Below are 20,141 nucleotides of genomic sequence, written 5' to 3' on the forward strand. Positions count from 1 at the left end.
AAAGTTGATGAGGGTGGAAGAAGGGCAATAAGGAAGAAAAAAGAAGAGGAACAGGATAGCGGAGGAGAAGTTAATAAGAGGGAAGGGGAAGGAGGAAGGAAGACTGGATTAGGAAAGATGAGAGGCGGGAAGAGAAAAAAGATGAGGTAGCAGATAAGAGAAAGGGAGGATGGAGAAGAGAAGGGAATAAAGAAGAGAAGGTAAGAGAGAATATAAAACAAAATGGAGGGGAAGATAAGTGGACAAAGGGGTGAAGGAATAAAAGAGGAAACCTAGGGAAGTAGATGGGTACAGGAAGGGGGAAGAGGAGAAGATAGAATGTGGAAGAGGAGGAGACAAGAGAGAACAGGGAAGAGGAGTGGGAAGAGGAGGAAATTGTAGAAAAGTATCAGGTAGAGGAGGCAATAAGGAAGAAAAGGCAGGAGGGGAGAAAAGGAGAAATATTAGAAGTAGAAGGAGGATGGAGAGAAGTTGATAAAGGAAAAAAAGCAGGATAGAGGAGGGAGGACTAGAGATAGTCAAGACAATTGAGGGGTGAGGAGGGCAGGGGAAATAGAGGGAGAAAGGAAAAGGTGCAAGAAAGGAGAACAAAGGGAGTGAAGAGGAAAAATGTGAGTGGAAGAGGAAAGAGCTGGGAAGAGGGGGAAGGAAAGAAGGGTAGAGAGGAGAGAGGACAAATGAGAAGGGAAGAGAGAAGATAGGCAAGGAAAAAGGGGAAGAGGAAAGATGACTCTAGAGGAAGGAAGAGGGAAGAAATGGGAGAAGCATAAAAAAGAAAAGAGAAGAGAGAGAAATGTAAGTAGAGAAGAGGAGCTAAGGCTACAGAAGTGGGAGGAAGGAAGGGAAGAGGTTGAGAATGAGGAGTCAGGAGGGAAAGGGAGAAATAGGAAGAGTGTTGAAGAAGAAGAAATAATTAGGAGAAAAGAAGAGACAGAAGGAAAAAGATTGCAGAAAAACAGAAAGAAGGAAAAAGAAGGAGATGAACGGAAGAAGAGGGTGGAAGCAAAGGGAAGAGGGAATTGGATGAATGGGAGGGAAGGAAAGATAAAGGAGTTATAAGGAGATATGAGGGAAGAGGAGGGACTAGGGAGGAGGAAAGAGGATGGAGGAGGAAGAAGAAGGTGGATGAAAATAGAGAAAGTAGGTTATAGGGAGAAAGAGTGAAGTTTAGAAACAGAGGATGAGTAGGGAAGAAAGAAGATGACCTAACAGGAGGGAAGAGGAAATATGAGTGAGCAAGAAGACAGAGGAGAAAAAAGGATAGGGGAGGGAAGAACAGGTAGAAAGGAAAAGGGAAGAGGAGGGAGGAGAAGGAAAGAGGCAAGACTAGAGAAGTAGTCAGTGGTAGTTAGAGAAGGGAGTATGGAAGAGGAAGGAATAATTTAGAAGGAATGGGAGATGTGACTGCAGGGAAGAGGGATTTCATTAAGGAGGAGGGATGGAAAGGGAAGAATAGAAATACAAGAAAAGGGCTAAATAGAGAAAAGGAAATGTATGGAGGGGGGATGAAGGGAGGAGGAAGGACAGAGGAAAATCATAGAAGAAGAAAATTGAAGTAACAGGAGAGAAGGGTGAACAGGAGGAATGAGAGAAGATGGTAGAGAAAGAAGGAGGGAAGAGGAAGGAGGAAAATGGAGGGAGAAGAACTAGACAAGATGTGTGAAGAGGAAGGAGGAGATCTGAAAAGGGATGTGGAAAAGATTGGTGGGAAAAAGAGGGAATAGGAGGGAAGAGAGAAGTGGAGGGAGGAAGGATGTGGAAGGAGGGGATAAGTGGAAGAATGCAAGAAGAAAGAGGAGGTAGGAGGGAAGAGAAAGAGAATGGAAGACTAGGAAGGAAGAAATTTGAGAAAAGGTAGGAGATGTAGTAGAGGAAGTAGAAAATAATGAAGTGGGAAGATGAGGGACTAGAGAGGAAGGAAGTATAGGTAAGAGGGAAGATGAGGGAGATATGAGGAGGAAACAAGAGAGGGAAGAAAAAAGAAGATGGAATAGGTTTGAGAAGGGTGGAAGGAAGAAAGAGTATATCAGAGGAAGGCAGAGGATGTAGTAGCAAAATGAGAAAGATGAGATGTGGAGGGAGGAGGGGAGAAGGGGAGGGTACACCAATATTAGAAAAGGAAAATGTAAGGAGGGGATAGGACAAAGGAGAGTCATGGAGGATACAGAAGTGAGGGAAGAGAAGAGGGGGTAAAGGAGAAGGAAATATGAGGGAAGAAAAGAAAGAATAGAAATGATGGAAGGGAGAGGAAGGAAGAGGGAGGAGGGAAGAAGGTGGAGAAGGGGTTAGAAGGGGAAGGGAAAGTGAATGAAAACGGAAGGGAACAACATGGGAGGGAAGAGGTGAGAGGAGAGAGGAAGAAGAGAGAGAAGAGGCATGCAAAAGAGGGAGAGAAGGAAGGATCCAGGTGGGAAAAGAAGGGAAGTGAAGAGAGGGCAGAAAGCAGGAAAAGAAGGGAAGAACAAGGAGGGAAGATGCAAGAGGAGGGAATGGAATAAGTGGGTGGAGGTGGGTGAGAGAGTAGGGGGAAGGAGAAAAGAGGAAAGTGTAGGAAGACGGAAGTGAGGATAAGTGGTTGGTGAAAAGAAGAGAAAGATTATAGGATAGTTGAAGAGGAGGGAAGAGATTGGCGGAAATAGAAACGAGAAAAGACAATCAGAGAGAGAAGATGAGGGAAAAGGAAATAGAGGAATGAAAAAAAAGAGGGAAGAGAGAGGAGGAAAGTGGGAATTTAAAGAAGTAGATACCAGGTAAAGAGGGAATAGAAAGGGGAAGCTAAGCAAATAGGAAGAAGGAAAGAATATGTACCAGGGAGGAGGAGGTAAAAGAAGGGTAGCATATGGAGGGAGATAATAGGGTGCATGAGTAAAGAAGATGCATAAGGAAAGGCTGGGGATGAAGAAAGATGACACAATAGGAGGAAAGAGGGAAGAGAATAAAGGAAAGGAAGGGGAGAAGTCAGAGGAGAGGAGGAAGAGTGATAATGGAATATAAGGGAAGAGGAATGTAACAGGATGAAGGAAGGAAGTGGAGAACAGAGGAAGAAATGAAGGGAAAGGGAGGATTGAGAGGAGAGAGTAGGAAGATTGAGGAGGAGTGAAAAGAAAAAGAGGAGAGAGTCCATGGAAGGAGTGAAATGGAGAAAGAAGCAGGGGGAAGAGGAACAAAGAGGGGAGCCTGGAGAGCAGGAATAATGAGAAAGAAGAGACAGGCACGGTGATAAAAGGAGTGTAGGAAAATTGAGAACTAGGCAGTAAACGTGTGTGGAGGGATAAAATAATGAGGAGAAAAGATAATAAATAGTAGGGAGACTAGGAAGTAGGAGAGAAAGGTGACACAGCAGCAGACATAAGCAAACATTTGACAGTGAAGTGGACGGCAGAAGAATGGAAAGGTCTTAAGTATTCAGAAGACTCCATGAGTCTGGGCAAATGGCCAGAATCATGGTGACAAAACAAAAAGGAGCCTGGGGTGAGTTTGTAAAGCTATAGGACATTTAATGTATGTAGAGTTGACTGAAGAGGAAGGGCAGATCATAAGGTTGATGGTAGATCACTGGGGAAGAATACAGGAGAATAGAATGTAGATGAAGAAGAGAGAAGGAGGCACACTGAAAAAGGAAATAACTGTCATCAGGACAACAGAAAATTGGGGAAGAGAGCAGGAAGCTCAGGAACAGGGTAGAGGTGAAGGGAAGAGGCCAGACACTGCAGGGTGGTGAGGAAACAGATAGCTTAGGGGGCATTAGAAGGATGGTGTGGAAAGAAGATGGGGCTAAACACAAGATGTTGGAGGTGACAGGAGATTAGGAAGAGGGGGACAAATGGAAATGTCAAAAGTCTGAGAGGAAGGCAAGATGTATGCTGCAGGGAGCATCATGTACCAGACACTGTGTACCATTGTTGACAGTTGGCTGGGTTGTGAAAGAAGGGTGAAATTGATGGATAAGGAAGAAGAATAAAGACAACGATACCTGTGTGCATAAAGAGTAAAAACCAGGGATGGGCAGGAACGGGGCATGGGATAGGTTCAGTTTGCTCTCTGCAGGAGAGGAAGTGGCTCATATATATGGCAAAATGGCTGGGATAGACAGGAAGCTAGGAAGGAGGACAGGAATAGGTACAGGTGATCAGAAGCAATGTGTGAGGGAAGGAGAATGAGGATGTAAAGAAGAGAATAAGGAGTGTGATAGGAGCCCTGGGTTTGATTAGAGGCTGATAGGATCAGGGTGAATGGTGAAAAAGAAGACACATGTCCTATAGACCCGGCTAGCTCAGTTGGTAGAGCATGAGACTCTTAATCTCAGGGTTGTGGGTTTGAGCCCCACGTTGGACACCATCTGTAGAAGGAGCTGTGGGTTGCGTTCCTGCCACCCGGCTCCAAGCCACCTGGCTAGCTTATGCCCCAAAATAACAACATACAAATTGTATTCATTTAAAAACTGCCTGGCCCAGTAGTTTCAGCCTCTTATTGGCTAATTCTCACAAACTGCTTTAACCCATATTTAGTAATCTGTGTAACACCATAAGGTGGTGACTTACTGGGAAAGATTGAGCATGTTTGACCTGGCTGCTGGCTCCATTGCATCTGACCTCACTTCCTTCTACCCAGCATCCTGTTCTGTTTACTCTGCTTACCTAATTTTCTGTCTGTAAAAGGAAGAAAATAGGGGGAGGAGAAAAAAGGAAGGAACAAGTATGATGATAGAGGGAAGAAGCTTGAGAGAAGAGGAGGAAGAAGGGAAGTGTAGGGAAGTGGGAAGATACACAAGGAGGAAATAGGGGAGAAAAAGAGGGAAGTGGAAGGATAAAGGAAAAATAGATAGGAAATAAAGGTGAATGAAAAGAAAAAGAGGAGCAAGGAGGGAAAACAGGAAGGAAGAATGAGGAGGGAAGAGGAGGAACAAGGAAGGGACAAAGAAGGGAAGACAAAGAAGAGTGGTGGGAAGAAGAGGGATGAGTAATAAAGAGGCAGAGGAGGAAAGAGGGAGTAGAAGAAAAGATGAAGGTTGAGGAAGAACAGAGGGAAGAAGATGGAAGAGAGAGGGAAAAAGAGTATGGAAGAGTTAAGACTGACAAGGGAGGAAGAAGAGAGAAGAGAGAAGAGGATGGGAGGTGGGAATTGGATTGAGGAATGAATAAGACAAAAGAGGGAAGTGTGAGAAGGTAAGTGGAGGAAAAACCAATTAGAAAGAGAAATGAAGAGGGAAGAAGGAGGAGGAGAAAATTGTTAGGACTGGAGATAGAAGAGAGTGAAAAGAAGAGGAGGGAATAAGGAAGAGAAAAGAGGAGGGAAGAATAGAAAGCAAGGAAGTGAAAAGAGAGAAGAGGAAGGAAGAGGATGGAGGAGGGCAGAAGAGAGAATAAAAAGAAAAAGGGGTAGAAAAGAGGACGATCAAGAGAAGAGAGGGGAACAGCATAAAGGATGCTGGAGCCAAGGCAAAAAGGAGAGATAAAGGAGCAAAGAAGTGGACAGTGGATAGAAGAGGCAGGTAAAGTGGGGAGAGAAGAAAAGGGAAGAGGAAGGAGTAGGAAAAAATGGACAAAAGTGGAGGGGGTAGGAGGGAAGAAGTTGAGAGAAAATGGAATAAGGGGGGGGAATTAATGGAAAGAAGAGGGAGTGACACAGAGAAGGGAGGAAAGGAGGAACACTACATAAGTTGGAAGAGGGGAGAAGAAGAAAGAGAAGGGAGACAGGAAAGGGAAAAAACAAGAAAGAGGAAAGAGTAGGTAGAAGTAAATCAGAAGGATTGAAGGAGTGGAAACAAGGCCAGAAATATAAAAGAGGAGATGGAGTAATGAAAAGGAGAAAACCAGGCAAGACCCAAGTGATAGAACAGGAGGAAAGTGAAGGAAGGTATAGGGATTTAGGACAAAGAGGAATGATGAAAGAAAAGAGAGAAATAAAGAGGAGGGATTAGGAAAGAGAAGGAAAGAGAAGAAAGGCGAGAGAAGGGAAAGAATTGAATAAGGTAGATGAGGGTGGAAGATAGAGAAGAAAGGTGTATGGCAGGTAAGGAGGCTAGACAAGGGGAAAAGGAAAAGGAGTAAGAGAGGGAAGATAGAAAGGACAGTAGAAGAGGGGAAATGAGAGGATAAAAGGGGACAATGTGAATATAGTGGGGAAGTTGAATGAAGCAGTGAGAGATAAGGAGGGAATGGGGAAGAAAATGAAAGGGAGAGAGAGTTGAAGAGGGGAGACTAATAGAAGATAAGGGAGTGTGAAAGTGAGGTAAGGGAAAATACTAGGAGAAGGGGATTTAAAAGGAGAGTGAACAAAAAGGAAGAACAAACAGAAGACATTAAAGAGGAGAGAAGAGGTATAGTGATGAGGTGAGCAGGCCTGCTTTTCGTCCTGCCCAGCTCCTGCATGGTTAGCTTTACACCCGAAAGAATAACACACAAATTGTATTCTTTTAAACACTGCTTGGCCCATTTGCTCTAGCCTCTTACTGGCTAACTCTCACATCTTGCTTAACCCATTTCTAATAATCTGTGTAGCACCATGAAGTGGTAGCTTACCAGGAAAGATTCAGCATGTCTGACCTGGTGGCTGGCTCCATGGTGTCTGCCTGAGGCATCTGCCTCATTGCCTTCTTTCCAGCATTCTGTTCTGTCTATTCCACCTATCTAAATTCTGCCCTATCAAAAAAGCCAAGGCAGTTTATTAACTAATGAAAGTAACAAATAGACAGATGACCCTCCTCTATCAAAGAGGAAAGAAAGGAGAAGAAGGAACAAGGAGGAAAAAAGTTGGAAGAAAGAGGAAGGCAGAAGAAATGGGATGAAAGAGGATGGGATGGATAAAAGAGGAGAGAAGAGAAAGGACAAAGGAAGATCAGGGAAGAGTGAGTGGGAGGGGAAAAGAGGGCAAAGAAAAGAGAAATGAAAAGAGAAGAGGGAAAGGGGCAAGACAAAAGAGGAAAGAAATGGGAGATAGGGAAGAAAATGGAAGAAGACTGAGGAGGACAGAAAAGGGAAGAGGTGGTAATGAGGACCCTAAGAGAGACACACATAGATATAATCTATGTGGGAAATAGAAAAAGGCAAGATCTCCTGAGTAAATTTGGAGCATGGGGACTTTGGGAGAGGGTTGAAGTAGAGGGGAGAGCTAGGGAGAGGAGCAGAGAAAAATGTAGAGCTCAAAAAATCAATAAAAAACAAGGATGTAAGAGGATAAAATCATGGAGGGGGTATTGTGAAGAGAAAAGAGGAAGGAATGAGAAAGGTGAGGCTATAGGGAAGAGAAGGGATGGGGCAAGAAAAAGGAAAGAATAGGGTGGGAAGTGGAGAATGAAAAGATGAGAGAAGAGTAAAGTACAGAATACTTGCAGAATGAGGGAAAAGGAAGATAGAGGGGGAGGAGTGAAGAGCCATAGGAAGAGATGTGGGAATAGTGAAGAGGAGGGATGAGTAAGAAAAATGATAAGAAATAAAGAATAAGAAAAAGGAAGATGGGAAGAGAAGAAAAGAGAGAACTGGAGGGAAAGGAGGAAGGATAGGAGGCAGGAAGAGAAAAAAATGGGAAGGGCAAGGAAGAGAAGGGAGAAGAATGTAAGTAAGAGAAGGAACAGGGAAAGGCTGGAAGAAAAGAGGAGGTCAGAAGGTGAGTGTAACAGAAAGGAGAGAGGAGAAAAGAGGAAGTAAGAGAATGAGGATGGAAGTAGAGGAAAGAAAAGGAAGAAAAGAGGACAGCATGGAAGAGGGAAAACAACAAAAATATTAAAAAATAGTGTAATATAAAAACAAATTAATGTTTTATAGACCCTGGGAAAAGAATTTTCAGCAAAGTACAAGAATTTAAAGCATTACTTTTTGTAATTTTGTAATTCTTTACCATGGAATAGCTTGGGATGTCAGTTCTGTTTTAAGTAGCAGAACTGATAACTAAGCAAGGAAACATAATTTGGATTATAAAATTCTTGCTTTAATAAAAATTCCTTAAACAGTGAAAAAAAGAGGAAAGAGGGAGGACAGAAAAGGAAAGATAAGAGAAGAGAAGATAGGAAGGAAGGAGAGTAGAGGTAGGATGGAGGCTGAATGGAGGAGGAAATAAGAGTTTGAAAGGGAAATGAGGGTTTATATAAAGAGAGGAAGGAGGGGACCTAAGCCAGAGTGGGACTGAGGAAGCAAGCTCCACAGGAGGGGTAGAAAATCTACTTCAGGGACATCAGCAGATCAGCATTGAGCCAGCAACCTGGGCCAGAGTAGACCTGAGACAGGGAACTCTACAGGAACAGGTACAGGGGAGCAACTGCTGACTAAGAGAGACAGAGATAGAGATCAGTGAGGGTCCAGGCATTAATCTGAGACCTTCAAGGGAGTAGAACTAAGCCAGGAAAACTGTGAGTCTGGGAGTCAGCCTAGGACTTCTGAGGAACTAGGTCTGAACCAGTCCTCTGTGGGTCTTGGCATGAATCTGGGACCTCTAAGGGCGTGGGCAGGAACCAGAGATCTCTGAGGTGCAAGGCATGAGTCTAAGACCTCAGAGTGCAGTAGGCTTGATCCAGGACCTCTGTGTTTCTTGGTGTTGTTCTGGTACTTCAAAGGGAATAGACAGGAACAAGAAATTTCTGTGGGTATGAGCATGAGTCTGCGACCTCTGAGGGTGTAAGCCTAAGCCAGATCCTCTGTAGGTCTGGGTGCACCTGAGCCTGAGAACTCCAAAGGAGTAGACAGGATTCAGAGACCTTTGTAGGACCAACTCTAATTTAAGGACCTCTACAAGAGCAAATACAGACAAGGATTTACAGAAACAGGTCAAAGCCAACAACCTAGGCTAGAACAGGCCTAAGATAGCAAACTCCAAGTGAGTGGAGCAAAATTTGGGAGTGCTGAGCAACATCCAGGAACACAGAGTGACCAGAGCAATAACAGGAACCGTGGCACTAACTGTACCCATGAGGAAAACCCATCTGATCCTTGGATTCATTGACACCTAGAAGATATTGATCAACAGAATCACTGACAGCCTGAGCAACACCTAGTAGAAGAAAAGATGATGAAGCAAAAAATATCACATGAAAAAAAGAAAGCATATTTAACAAGTGGTGCTGCCATAACTGAAAATCAACATGTAGAAGAATGAAAATAGACCCATATCTACCACCATGCACAAAACTCGAGTCCAAATGGATCAAAGACCTCAACATAAAGCTGGCCACACTGAACCTTATAGAAGACAAAGTTGGAGTATACTTGAATGCATTGACACAGGAGACCATTTCCTAAATATAACCCCAGCAGCATAGACACTAAGAGAAACAATTAATAAATGGGACCTCCTGAAACTGAAAAGCTTTTGTAAAGCAAAGGACACAGTCAACAAGACAAGATGACAGGCTACAGAATGAGGAAAGATCTTCATTAACCCCACATCAGACAGAGGTCTGATCTCCAAAATACACAAAGAACTCCAGAAATTGGTCATCAAAAGAACAAATAATCCAATAAAAATGGAGTACAGACTTAATAATGGAACTCAAAACAGAAGAATCTAAAATGGCTGAAAGACACTTAAGGTAATGTTCAACATCCTTAGTCATCAGAGAAATGCCAATCAAAACAACTCTGAGATTCAATCTTATACCTGTAAGAATGCCCAAGATCAAAAGCACTGATGACAACTTATGCTGGAGAGGCTATGGGGAAAAGGTTACACTTCTGCATTGGTAGTATGGAATGCAAGCTGGTACAACCCCTTTGGATGTCAGTGTGGCGATTCCTCAGAAAATTAAGAAACAACCTCCCTCAAGATCCAGTAATAACACTTTTGGGTATATATCCAAAGGATATCCAATCAGGCCACAAAGACATGTGCTCACCTATGTTCATAGTAGCTTTGCTTGTCATTGCCAGAACCTGGAAACAACCTAAATGCCCCTTGACTGAAGAATGGCTAAGGAAAATGTGGTACATTTATACAATGGAGTACTACACAGCAGAAATATAATGACATCTTGAAGATTGCTGGCAAATGTATGGAGCTAGAAAACATTATTTTGAGTGAGGTAACCCAGACTCAGAAAGGCAATTATCACATGTACTCACTCATAGGTGATTTTTAAATATAAACCAAAGAAATCTAGCTGTCAAACCACAATCCCAGAGAACTTAGACAACAATGTGGACACTACGAGAGACTGACATATATCTAATCTACATGGGAAGTTGAAAGTAGAAAAAGACAAGATCCCCTGAGTAAATTGGGAACATGGGAACCTTTGGAGAGTGTTGAAAAGGGTGAGGACATTGGCAGGGTGGGGAGTTGAGAAAAATGTAGAACTCAAAAAATTAATAAAAAAGTAAAAAAGGTAAGAAAACATGCAACACCACAAAAAGCAATGCGACACCACTAAAACCTTAAGACCCTAAAACAGCAAGAATTGAACAACCAAATATAGATGAAGCAGAAGAAAATTACCTAAAATATACCTTCAGGAGAATATTTGAAACTCTTAAAGAAGAAATGAGAAATTCCCTGAAAAAAATGGAGGAAAAGATAAATAACAATTTAAAGACATCATCAAATCCCTTAAAGAAAACCAAGAAACAAATCAAACATATGAAGGAAACTATTCAAGACTTGAAAACTGAACTAGAGACAATAAAGGAAACCCAAGCCGAGGGAATTATCAAAACAGAAATCATGAGAAAATGATCAGGAACCACAAATGTAAGCATGAACAGCAGAATACAAGAGATGGAAGAGAGAATCTCAAGTGCTGAAGATACAATAGAGAGAACAGATTAGTCAGTCAAAGAAAACATTAAATCAAACAAAAGTGTAACACAAAATATCCAGAAAATATGGGACACCATGAAAAGGCCAAACCTAACAATAATAGCTATAGAAGGAGAAGAAGTGAAACTGAAATGCATAGAAAATATATTTAACAAAATCATAGAAGAAAACTTTCTCAATCTAAAGAAAGACATGCCTATGAAGATAGAATAAGCTTACTGAACACCAAATAGACTGGATCAAAAAAAAAGTCTCCTTACCACATAATAATCAAAACAGTAAACATACAAAGTAAAAAAAAATATTAAGAGCTGCAAAGGAAAAAGGTCAAGTAACATATAAAGGTAAACCTATTAGCATTACATCTGACTTCTCATTGGAGACAATGAAAACCAGAATTCATGGTCAAGAATTATGCAGCCATTAAGAGACAATGCATGCCAGCCAAGACTACTATACCCAGCAAAACTTTCAATTACCATGGAAGGCCAAAACAAGTTATTCCACGACAAAAACAGATTTAGCCAATACCTAGCCACAAACTCAGTCCTATACAAAATACTAGAAGGAAAACTCCAATTCATCGAAGTTGGCTTCATCAACAAAAGCACAGACAATTGGTGGTCTCAAAGCAGCAAATCCAAAATAAGGGAAAAACGCACAAATTAACATCATCAACAATGAAAACTAAATTAATAGGATATCGTAATCACTGATCATTAATATCCCTTAATATAAATGGGCCCAACTCACCTATAAAAAGACAAAGGCTAACAGATTGGATACAAAAACAGAATCCATCCTTTTTCTGCATACAAGAAACACTTTTCAATCTCAAAGACAGACATCGTCTCAGAGTAAAGGGTTGGGAAAAATATTCCAATCAAATGGACATAAGAAACAAATGAGTGTAGCTCTCCTAATATCTAACAAAATAGACATCAAATTAAAATCAGTCAAAAGAGACAAAGAAGGACATTTCATAATAGTCACAGGAAAAATTCATCAAGATGAAATCTCAATACTGAAAATCTATGCCCCAAATACAAGGGCACCCTCGTATGTAAAAGAAACACTTCTGAAGCTTAAGTCATACATTAAATCTCATACACTAATAGTGGGAGACTTTACCAGTCAACTCTCACCACTAGACAACTCATTCAAACAAAAAATGAACAGAGAAATAAGGGAACCAACAAATGTTATGACTCAAATGAACTTAACAGAAATCTATAGAATATTCCATATAAACAAAAAAGAATATACCTTCTTCTCAGCACCTTATGGAACGTTTTCCAAAATTGACCACATACTTAGTAACAGAACAAACCTCAACAAACACAGAAAAATTGGAATAACCCAATGTACCTTATCAGATCATTATGGTTGAAACTAGAAGTTAACAGCAATACTATTTCCAGAAATCGCACAAACACATGGAAATTAAACAATGCTCATGTGAATCATCTATGGTGGTCAAGGATGAAATAAAGAGAAAAATTAAAGACTTCCAAAAGCTCAATGAAAATTATCACACAACATTCCCAAATTTATGGGACACAATGAAAGCAGTGTTAAGAGAAAAGTTTATAGCACTAAATGCCTACATACACAAGCTGGAAAAAGCTCACATTAGTGAATTAACAGAACATTGGAAAACTTTAAAAGAAGAAGAAACAAACTCACAAAAGAGATTCCTCCCTCTCATATCCTCTTCCATTTATCTTCCTCTTTCCTCCTCTTCTCCACTCTCCTCTCCTGTCTTGTCTTGCCCAGTTCCACCTTTCCCCTCCTTTTCACTTTTACCTCCTTTTCCCTTCTCTCCACATACCTCCTCTTCCCACTTACCCCTTTTCCCTCTTTCCTCCACTTCCCTCTTAACTCTACATCTCCACTACTCTTTCCTATTTCCTCCTATCTTCCCTCTTCCACCCTCTTTTCTCAGGTTCCCAACTTTCTCATCTTGATTCTTTCTTTCTTGTTCCTCTTCCCTCCTGTCCCCACTCCCTGGTCTCTCCTCTTCCCTTCATTTTCTCATCTTCCCACTTCCTTCTTTCTTTCCTTTCCTTCTTTTCTTTTTCCTTCTCTTCCTGCCTCCTCTTTCCTTTATTCTACCTTCTTCTTCCATTGTCTTTTCTCTTCCCTCTTCTTTTCTTTCCCATATCCCTATTACCTCCTGTTCTATTTTCCCTTCTCTTCACTCTCTCCTCTTCCCCTTCTTTCTTCTTGCTATTCTAGTCACTTGCACCCCATTTCCTTGTCTTTATTTTCTCCCCTTCTATCCCACTCTTGTTTCCACTTAAATATCCATCCTTTTCACTCTACCTTTTTCTTCTCGCATTCTACTTCTTACATCCTCTTTACTCTTCCCTCATGTTTCCATATTATCTTTCATCTTACCTTCTTTCCCTTCATCCTTTCTCTTTCCTCTGCCTTCTTCCTTTGCCATTTATGCTTTTTCCTCTCGTTTTCTCCTCTCTGCTCTCTCATCCCCATCTTCCCTGTTTTCTTCATTCTTTTCTTTTTTCTGTCCTCTTATCTCTCTCCTCCATCCTATTTTCTATCTTCTTTCCACTTCACTCCTCTTTCCTTTTCTATCCCCTTAACTCTTCTTTTTTCCTCTTCCCTCATTGATTCTCTTACCAGAATCCATCTTTGCCTCACTTCTTCTTTCCTATCCTCCCTCTTCCTTTTGCCCCTTCTAATACCCTCCTCTCTTCTCTTCCTTCTTTTCTATTCTATACTATTTCTACTTCCTCTTATTTATTCTTCCTTTCTTTTTTCTCTTCTATACTCTTCCTCTCTCTTTCCTCTTTCTTAATCCTTACTGCTCTTCCATTTTCTTTCTTCATCCCTTTTCATTTTGCATTACTTTTCCCTCTTCTCCATGCTTCCCCTTATCCTTAATCTCCTCTCATTTTTCCTCTTCCCACATCTTCTTCCTCCCTCTTTTTCTTCCTTTCCTTTGTTCCCATTGCTGCTTCTGTCCATATTACCCTTATTGCCTCCTCTTTCCACTGCATTACACTACTCTTCCCTTCTCTTCCTTTTCTCCTGTCTTCCCTAGTTTTCTTCTGCTCTCCTTTTTGTCTTCCCTACTCCTCACTAATCTATCATTTCCCTACCCTCTCATCTGTTTTTCTACTTCTGCCTTCTTCCCAAATCTTCCTCTTTTCTCCTCTTGTCCTGCCTCTTATTTTCTTCCTCTTCATTTCTCTTCCCTTTCCAATCCACTCTCTTACTCTATATTTATCCTTCCTTTGGTTCTTTCCCTTGGTCATCTTCCTTACTTTCTCTACTTCAATCTTTCTATCTCCCCATGTCTCTCCTTCTGTTTTATTATTTTTTATTGAGATCTACAGTTTTCTCTGCTCCCCTCCCTATTTCACCCACTTGTTTCTTACTTTCAGCCACACTGAATGTTTTAGAAGACAAAGTGGGAAGTACATTTGAACGCATTGGCACAGGAGACCAATTCTTAAATATAATCGCAGCAACAAGACACTGTGAAAAACAATTAATAAATGGGACCATCTGAAACAGAAAAGTTTCTGTAAAGTAAAGGATACAGTCAACAAGAAAAAAAAACAGCCTACAGAATGGGAAAACATCTTCACTAACCCCACATCAGACAGAGATCTGATCTCCAAAATACACAAAGATCTCAAGAAATTGGTTATCAAAAGAGCAAATAATCCAATAAAAATGGAGTACAGCTGCTCTTTCTTCCCATCGCTCATTGCCCACACAAGCCGTCCAGCTAACTAACTTTCATAGCATGGCCAACTTCGAGCGTACCTTCATTGCCATCAAGCCAGATGGCGTGCAGCATGGCCTGGCAGGAGAGATCATCAAGCGCTTCGAGCAGAAGGGGTTCCACCTGGTGGCCAGGAAGTTCCTTTGGGCTTCTGAGGAATACCTGAAGCAGCACTACATTGACCTGAAAGACCGTTATTTATTCCCAGGGCTGGTGAAGTACATGAACTAGGGGCCTGTGTGGCCATGGTCTGGGAGGGGCTCAATGTGTTGAGGACAGGCCGAATGATGCCGAGAGAGACCAATCCAGCTGATTCTCATCCAGGCACCATTCGAGAGGATTTTTGCATTCAAGTTGGCAGGAACATCATTCATGGCAGTGATTCAGTGCAAAGAGCAGAGAAAGAGATCAGTCTATGGTTTAGGCCTGAAGAATTGGTTGACTACAAATCTTGTGCTCATGACTGGGTATATGAGTAGAGATGGATAGTTCTCGCATTACTGATGGATCCTTGGGCACAACTCTTCATTCCAGAGAATGAATCATCTTTTCTAAAACAGTAAAGACTTTGGAACTGAAAAAAAAATGGAGTACAGACCTAAACAGAGAACTCAAAACAGAGGAATCTAAAATGGCTAAAAGACACTTAAGGAAATGTTCAACATCCTTAGTCACCAGAGAAATGCAAATTAAAACAACTCTGAGATTCCATGTCATACCTGTAAGAATGACCAGGATCAAAAACCCTGATGACAACTTATGCTGAAGAAGTTGTAGGGAAAAGGGAACACTTCTGCATCTCTGGTGGAAATGCAAACTGGTACAGCCCCTTTGGATGTCAGTGTGGCAATTTCTCAGAAAATTAGGAAGCAACCTTCCTTGTGACCCAGTAGTAACACTTTTTGGTATATATCCAAAGTATGCTCAATCGTGCCACAAGGACATGTGCTCAGTTATGTTCATAGCAGCATTGTTTGTTATTGCTAGAATCTGGGAACAAACTAAATGCCCCTAGACTGAAGAATGGATAAGGAAACTGTGATACTTTTACACAATGGAGTACTATACAGTAGAAAAATTATCGATATATTGAGTTTTGCAGACAAATGTACAGAGCTAGAAAACATTATTTTGAGTGACGTAACCCAGACACAGAAAGACAATTATTGCATATACTCACTCATAGGTGACTTTTAAATATAAAGCAAAGAAAACCAGGCATCAAACTACAATCCCAGAGAATTTAGACAATAATGAGGACACTAGGAGAGACTTACATAGATCTAATTTACCCAGGAAGTAGAAAGACAAGATATCCTGAGTAAATTTGGAGCGTGGGGAATTAGGACATGAAAAAAAGTGGAAAGATTAAGTACAGGAAAGAGGAGGGAAGAGAATGAAAGAGGCAAGGGAAGAAAGGAGAGAAGTAGATGATAGAGGAATGTGAAGCAAAGAATGTGCAATAAAGGATGAGGGAAAGGAGGGTATGAGGGAATCTGAGAGAATTTGGTAGAAACAGGAATAAGGAACAAGGGATGAAGAAGGCAGAGGCAATAGAGGAAAGACGACAGGGCAGGGATAGAAGATGAAGGAAAAGGAAGTGGGAGCTACTAGAGATTGGAATGGAAGAGAAGGTAAGAAGAAATATTAGAGAAGGGGAGTGAGAAGGCATGAGGAGGGAAGAAGTAAGAGAAGGAAAAGGAAAGCTATAGATAGGAAGAAGAGAATAGTGGAAGGAACTAGGAAGTGCAGAATAGTATAAAGAGAAAGGAGGAGGTAAGAGAATGGAAGAGGAAAGGTGGGGGAGAATAAAAGAGAAGGGGACTGGAAAATAGTTAGAAATGGGTAGTAAAGGAAAGAGGAGAATAGAGGAAGTAATGGGAAGATGACTGAAGAAGAGAAAAAGGGAGAATAGGGATGATAAGGGAAAGGGGGAAGAAGGAGGGATACTGCAAGAAGAGGAAAGGGAGTGATACAGAAAGAGCAGTGAAGATTGAAGGGAAATGAGAAGGAAAGTGTAGGGATGAGGAAGGTTAGGGAATGGGAGGAAGGGGCGAATAGAGGGGAGAGTGGAAGGTGCAGAATAGGATGAAAGAGGACTATAAAAGAAAGTGGGACATAAGGGAAAAGTAGGAAAAAGGAAAGGAGGGTAGAAGATGAGGAGAAAGAGAAGAGAGTCAAGGGAAGAGTGTAGAATAGATGATAAGGGAGGGAAATGAGGAGTGGAGTAAGGATGGAAAGGGGAAAGAGGAGGTAAGGAATGAATAGAAGAAAAGAAGAAAGAGGGGATAAGAAGAACAAGGAGGAAAAAGAAGGAAAGAGGATGGAAGAGGGAGGTAGAGTGGTGAAGGAGAAGAGGATAGTAGAGGATGAAAGAAAGAAAAGAAAAGGGGAGTTGAACAGTGAGGGAGGAGGAAAAGCAAGAGGAGGAAAGAATGATTTTGGAAGTGGAGGGAAGAAGAAGTTAATATAAAAGTGTCTACAAGGGAAGAGGAAAGAAGAAAGAAAAATAACAATGGGTAAAGAGGATGGAAGAAGAAAGAGGGAGGGCAAAAGCGGGAAGAGGTGGCAAAGAGAAAGGGAGGGAGGAGGCAATAGAAAAGAGAAAAATGAAGTAAGAGGAATGATAAGGGAAGTATTGGGGGGAGCAAAGAGCAGAGAAGAGGGAAAAGAATAAAAGGAGAGAGAAGGAGGGGAGGGAAGTGTATTGAGGTATGAATAGCAGAGGAGTGGAAAACAGAAAAAGGAGAGAAGAGTATAGTAGAGGACTAAATATGAATGAAAAGGTCAGAGGGAAAAGAAAGCAAGAGGGACAAGGAGGGAGGATGAAAGAGCAAGGGAAAAGAGGCATGAGATAAGAGTAGGACTGACTAAGCAGAGAGAAGTGTGAAGGAGTGGGAAAAGGAAGAGTAATGAGGAGGGAGGAAGCTAGAGGAAAGAAGAGGAGGAAAAACGAAAAGAAGATAAGAAAGAAGGGAATGGAGAAGGGAACAGGACTGATTAGGGAATAGGAGAGAGGTGAGTAGAGCAAAAGATTTGAGAAGGAAGGGAGAAGAGAAAGGATGAAGAGTTTGAAATATGGAAGAGAATGGTAAAGGAGTAAGTAAATTGATAGGGAAAGAGGTTGAGAGGGAAAAGGAGAGAACCTGATGGCATAGGGAAGAGAAGGGAAAAGGGAAAGGGTGGAAAAAGAGAAAAGTGGAGGGAATATGAGGGAAGAGGAAAGTTGAGATAAGAAGATGAAAGATGGAAAATATTAAAGTGGAAATGAGGGGAGAGAAGGAAATAGGCAAGAGAAAGGAAGAAATAATGGGAGGGAGGAAATAAGCGAGAAAAGGAAGGATGAAGAATGGAAGTCTTGAGAAGAGGAAAAGGAGGGAAGAGCAAGAGGAAAGAGTAGGGAGAGAAAAGAGGAGCAAAAAAGGCAAGTGGAGGGAGAAGTGATGAGGACAGAGGCTGGCAGAGTAGAGTGCTGAGAGTGATTGAAGAAGAAACATGAGGGAAGATCAGGGAAGGAGAAAGTTAGAAGAAAAGGGAAGTGGGAAACAAAGGGAAAGAAAAGGAGAAGAAGGAGGAAGATGGGAAAATGGAAGACTGAAGTAGTGGGAGGAGGTAACAGGAATGTGGTTGAAAAAGGAGGCAAGAGAAAACAAGAGAATTGTGAAAGATGGGGGAAGAAGGAAGTAGAAGAAAGTGTGGAAGGGAAGTATGAGGGAAGAGGAAGGGGAAAGAAATGCGAGGGAAGATGGAAGGGGATGAGATAAGAGAAGGGAGAAGGGGAGAGAAAAGAAAAGGTAAGAGGGAATGGGAGGGAGGAGGGAAAGTGACATATGAGGAAAGAGGAGGTAAGAGGGAAAGGGAAATTTTAGGGAGGACGAGGTGGTACAAGGGAGGAGCGAGGATGGAACAGGAGTCAGGAGTAGAAAGGGCAGGAGGAAAGAATAGGGAAAAATAGTAGGGAAGAGGGATGAAAAGTAAAAACTGAGGTAGATGGAGGGAAGAGGTATGAGGAAGGAATAGAAGAGAGAAGGGAAGTGAGTCAGATAGGGAAGTGGAGAGAGTAGTGAAGAGGAGGGAAAGGGAAGGAGGAAGAAATAGAATGGAGGGAATATGGGAAGGTAGAGAAAAGGAAAAAGAAGTAGAGGAAGGAGGGGAGAATATGAAGGAGGTAATATGGAAGAGGAGAAAAGAGAGAAGACTGAAGATAATGGAGGATGGAAATGGAAGGAAAGAAGAAGCAAAGAATATGTAGGGAAAATAAGAAGAGAGGGGTGGATAGGAGGGAGAAAGGAAGCAGGAGGAGAAAGATCAAAAGAGTAGGAAATAGATTAGAGGAAGAATGAAAAGGAATCAGGAAGAGGTGAGAAAATAAAAAAAGAGAAGGAAGTTGAGGGTATAGGGATCAGGAGAAAGTAGGATGGAGGAGAGAGGTGTGTAGATTAGGAAGAAATATGTAGAAGGATGGAGATGAGGAGGATGTATCACATGGAAGGGACAAAAATGAGGGAACATGGAAAAAGGAGCAAGAGTAAAGAGAACAAAGAGAATGGAGGGGAAAGAGGAAGGAAGTGGATGGAGGAGGAAAGCAAAGGAAAAAGAGATGAGAAAGGGTTGGGTGAAGGTAAGAGAAAGGAATAGAGAAGAGAAATATGGTAAGAGGAAGCATGGAGATGTGTTAGCAGGAGGAAAGAGGAAGAATAAGCAGATTGAACAAGTAAGAGGGCAGAAGTGGAGAGAATAGAAAAAGGAATGAGATTGTAAGAGAGATGAGGAGGAAGAGGAGTAGAGAAAAGTATAGAAGAGGTAAGAGAAAAGAAGTATGAAAGTGATGAAGAAAAGAAGAGAAATGGGAGAAAGGAGGGAAGAGGAGGGATGTCAAAGAGTAGGGAAGAGAAAAGAATAGATAATAGGGCCTACAGAGAATATTAAGTAAGAGATACAAGGAAGGAAATAAGAGGAGGTAAGAGAAGAATAAAAGAAGGAATAGGAGGGAAGAATACAAAGGAGGAGCAGAAAAGAGGAAAGAAAATGGAAAAGAATTTAGAAGGAGAGAGTATAGAAAAGTAGGAAGAGGAGAAGTCCAGGGGAAAGGGAAGTGAATAGAGGGAAGAGGATGGTTGAATGAAGAACTGGAACATGGAAAATAGATGGTAGTAGAGAGAAGAAAAGGCAAGATGAAAGAATACAAAGAGAAAAGAGAGGGAAGAAGAGTAAAGAGGGAAGCTGAAATAAGAGGAGGAAGAGGGAGGAGAAAAGAGGAGGGAAGAGGAGTGCAGTGAAGAGTGAAGATGAAGGAATAAGAGGAAATAGAGAGGGAGGGAACAGAAGGGAACAAGAATGAGGCAGAGGAAAAGAAGCAGGAAGAAGTGGGAATAGAAAAGAATGGGACAAGAGAAGGGAAGAGGAAACAAGAGGGTGAATGAAGATGAAGGAATAGACAAGGGGGAGGAAGAAGTGGGATGCAGATTGAGGAGGAAATAAAAGAGCAGATGGAAGATTAGGGTTGGCTGTAAGAAAGGAAAGGGGAAGAGGAGTGAGAATGGAAGAAAAAGGAGTGGGAATCAGTAAAGAAAGTCTAAAAGATAATAAAGAGAAAGGACAAGAGGAGAGAGAAAGGAAGTGAAGGGAAAGGAATGAAGAG

The 20,141-nt window shown here is 41.6% G+C and overlaps 1 protein-coding gene across 1 annotated transcript; it reads left to right on the forward strand.

The window, feature by feature from the left end:
• Positions 1 to 14,521: 14,521 nt before the first annotated feature.
• On the forward strand, positions 14,522 to 14,731 carry LOC130868069 (nucleoside diphosphate kinase B-like). The gene has a single exon (XM_057760302.1). It carries the CDS (start codon positions 14,522 to 14,524, stop codon positions 14,729 to 14,731), a length of 210 nt encoding a protein of 69 aa, XP_057616285.1.
• Positions 14,732 to 20,141: the final 5,410 nt, after the last annotated feature.

Source organism: Chionomys nivalis, chromosome X, assembly GCF_950005125.1.
Source record: "Chionomys nivalis chromosome X, mChiNiv1.1, whole genome shotgun sequence".
Lineage (NCBI taxonomy): Eukaryota > Metazoa > Chordata > Mammalia > Rodentia > Cricetidae > Chionomys > Chionomys nivalis.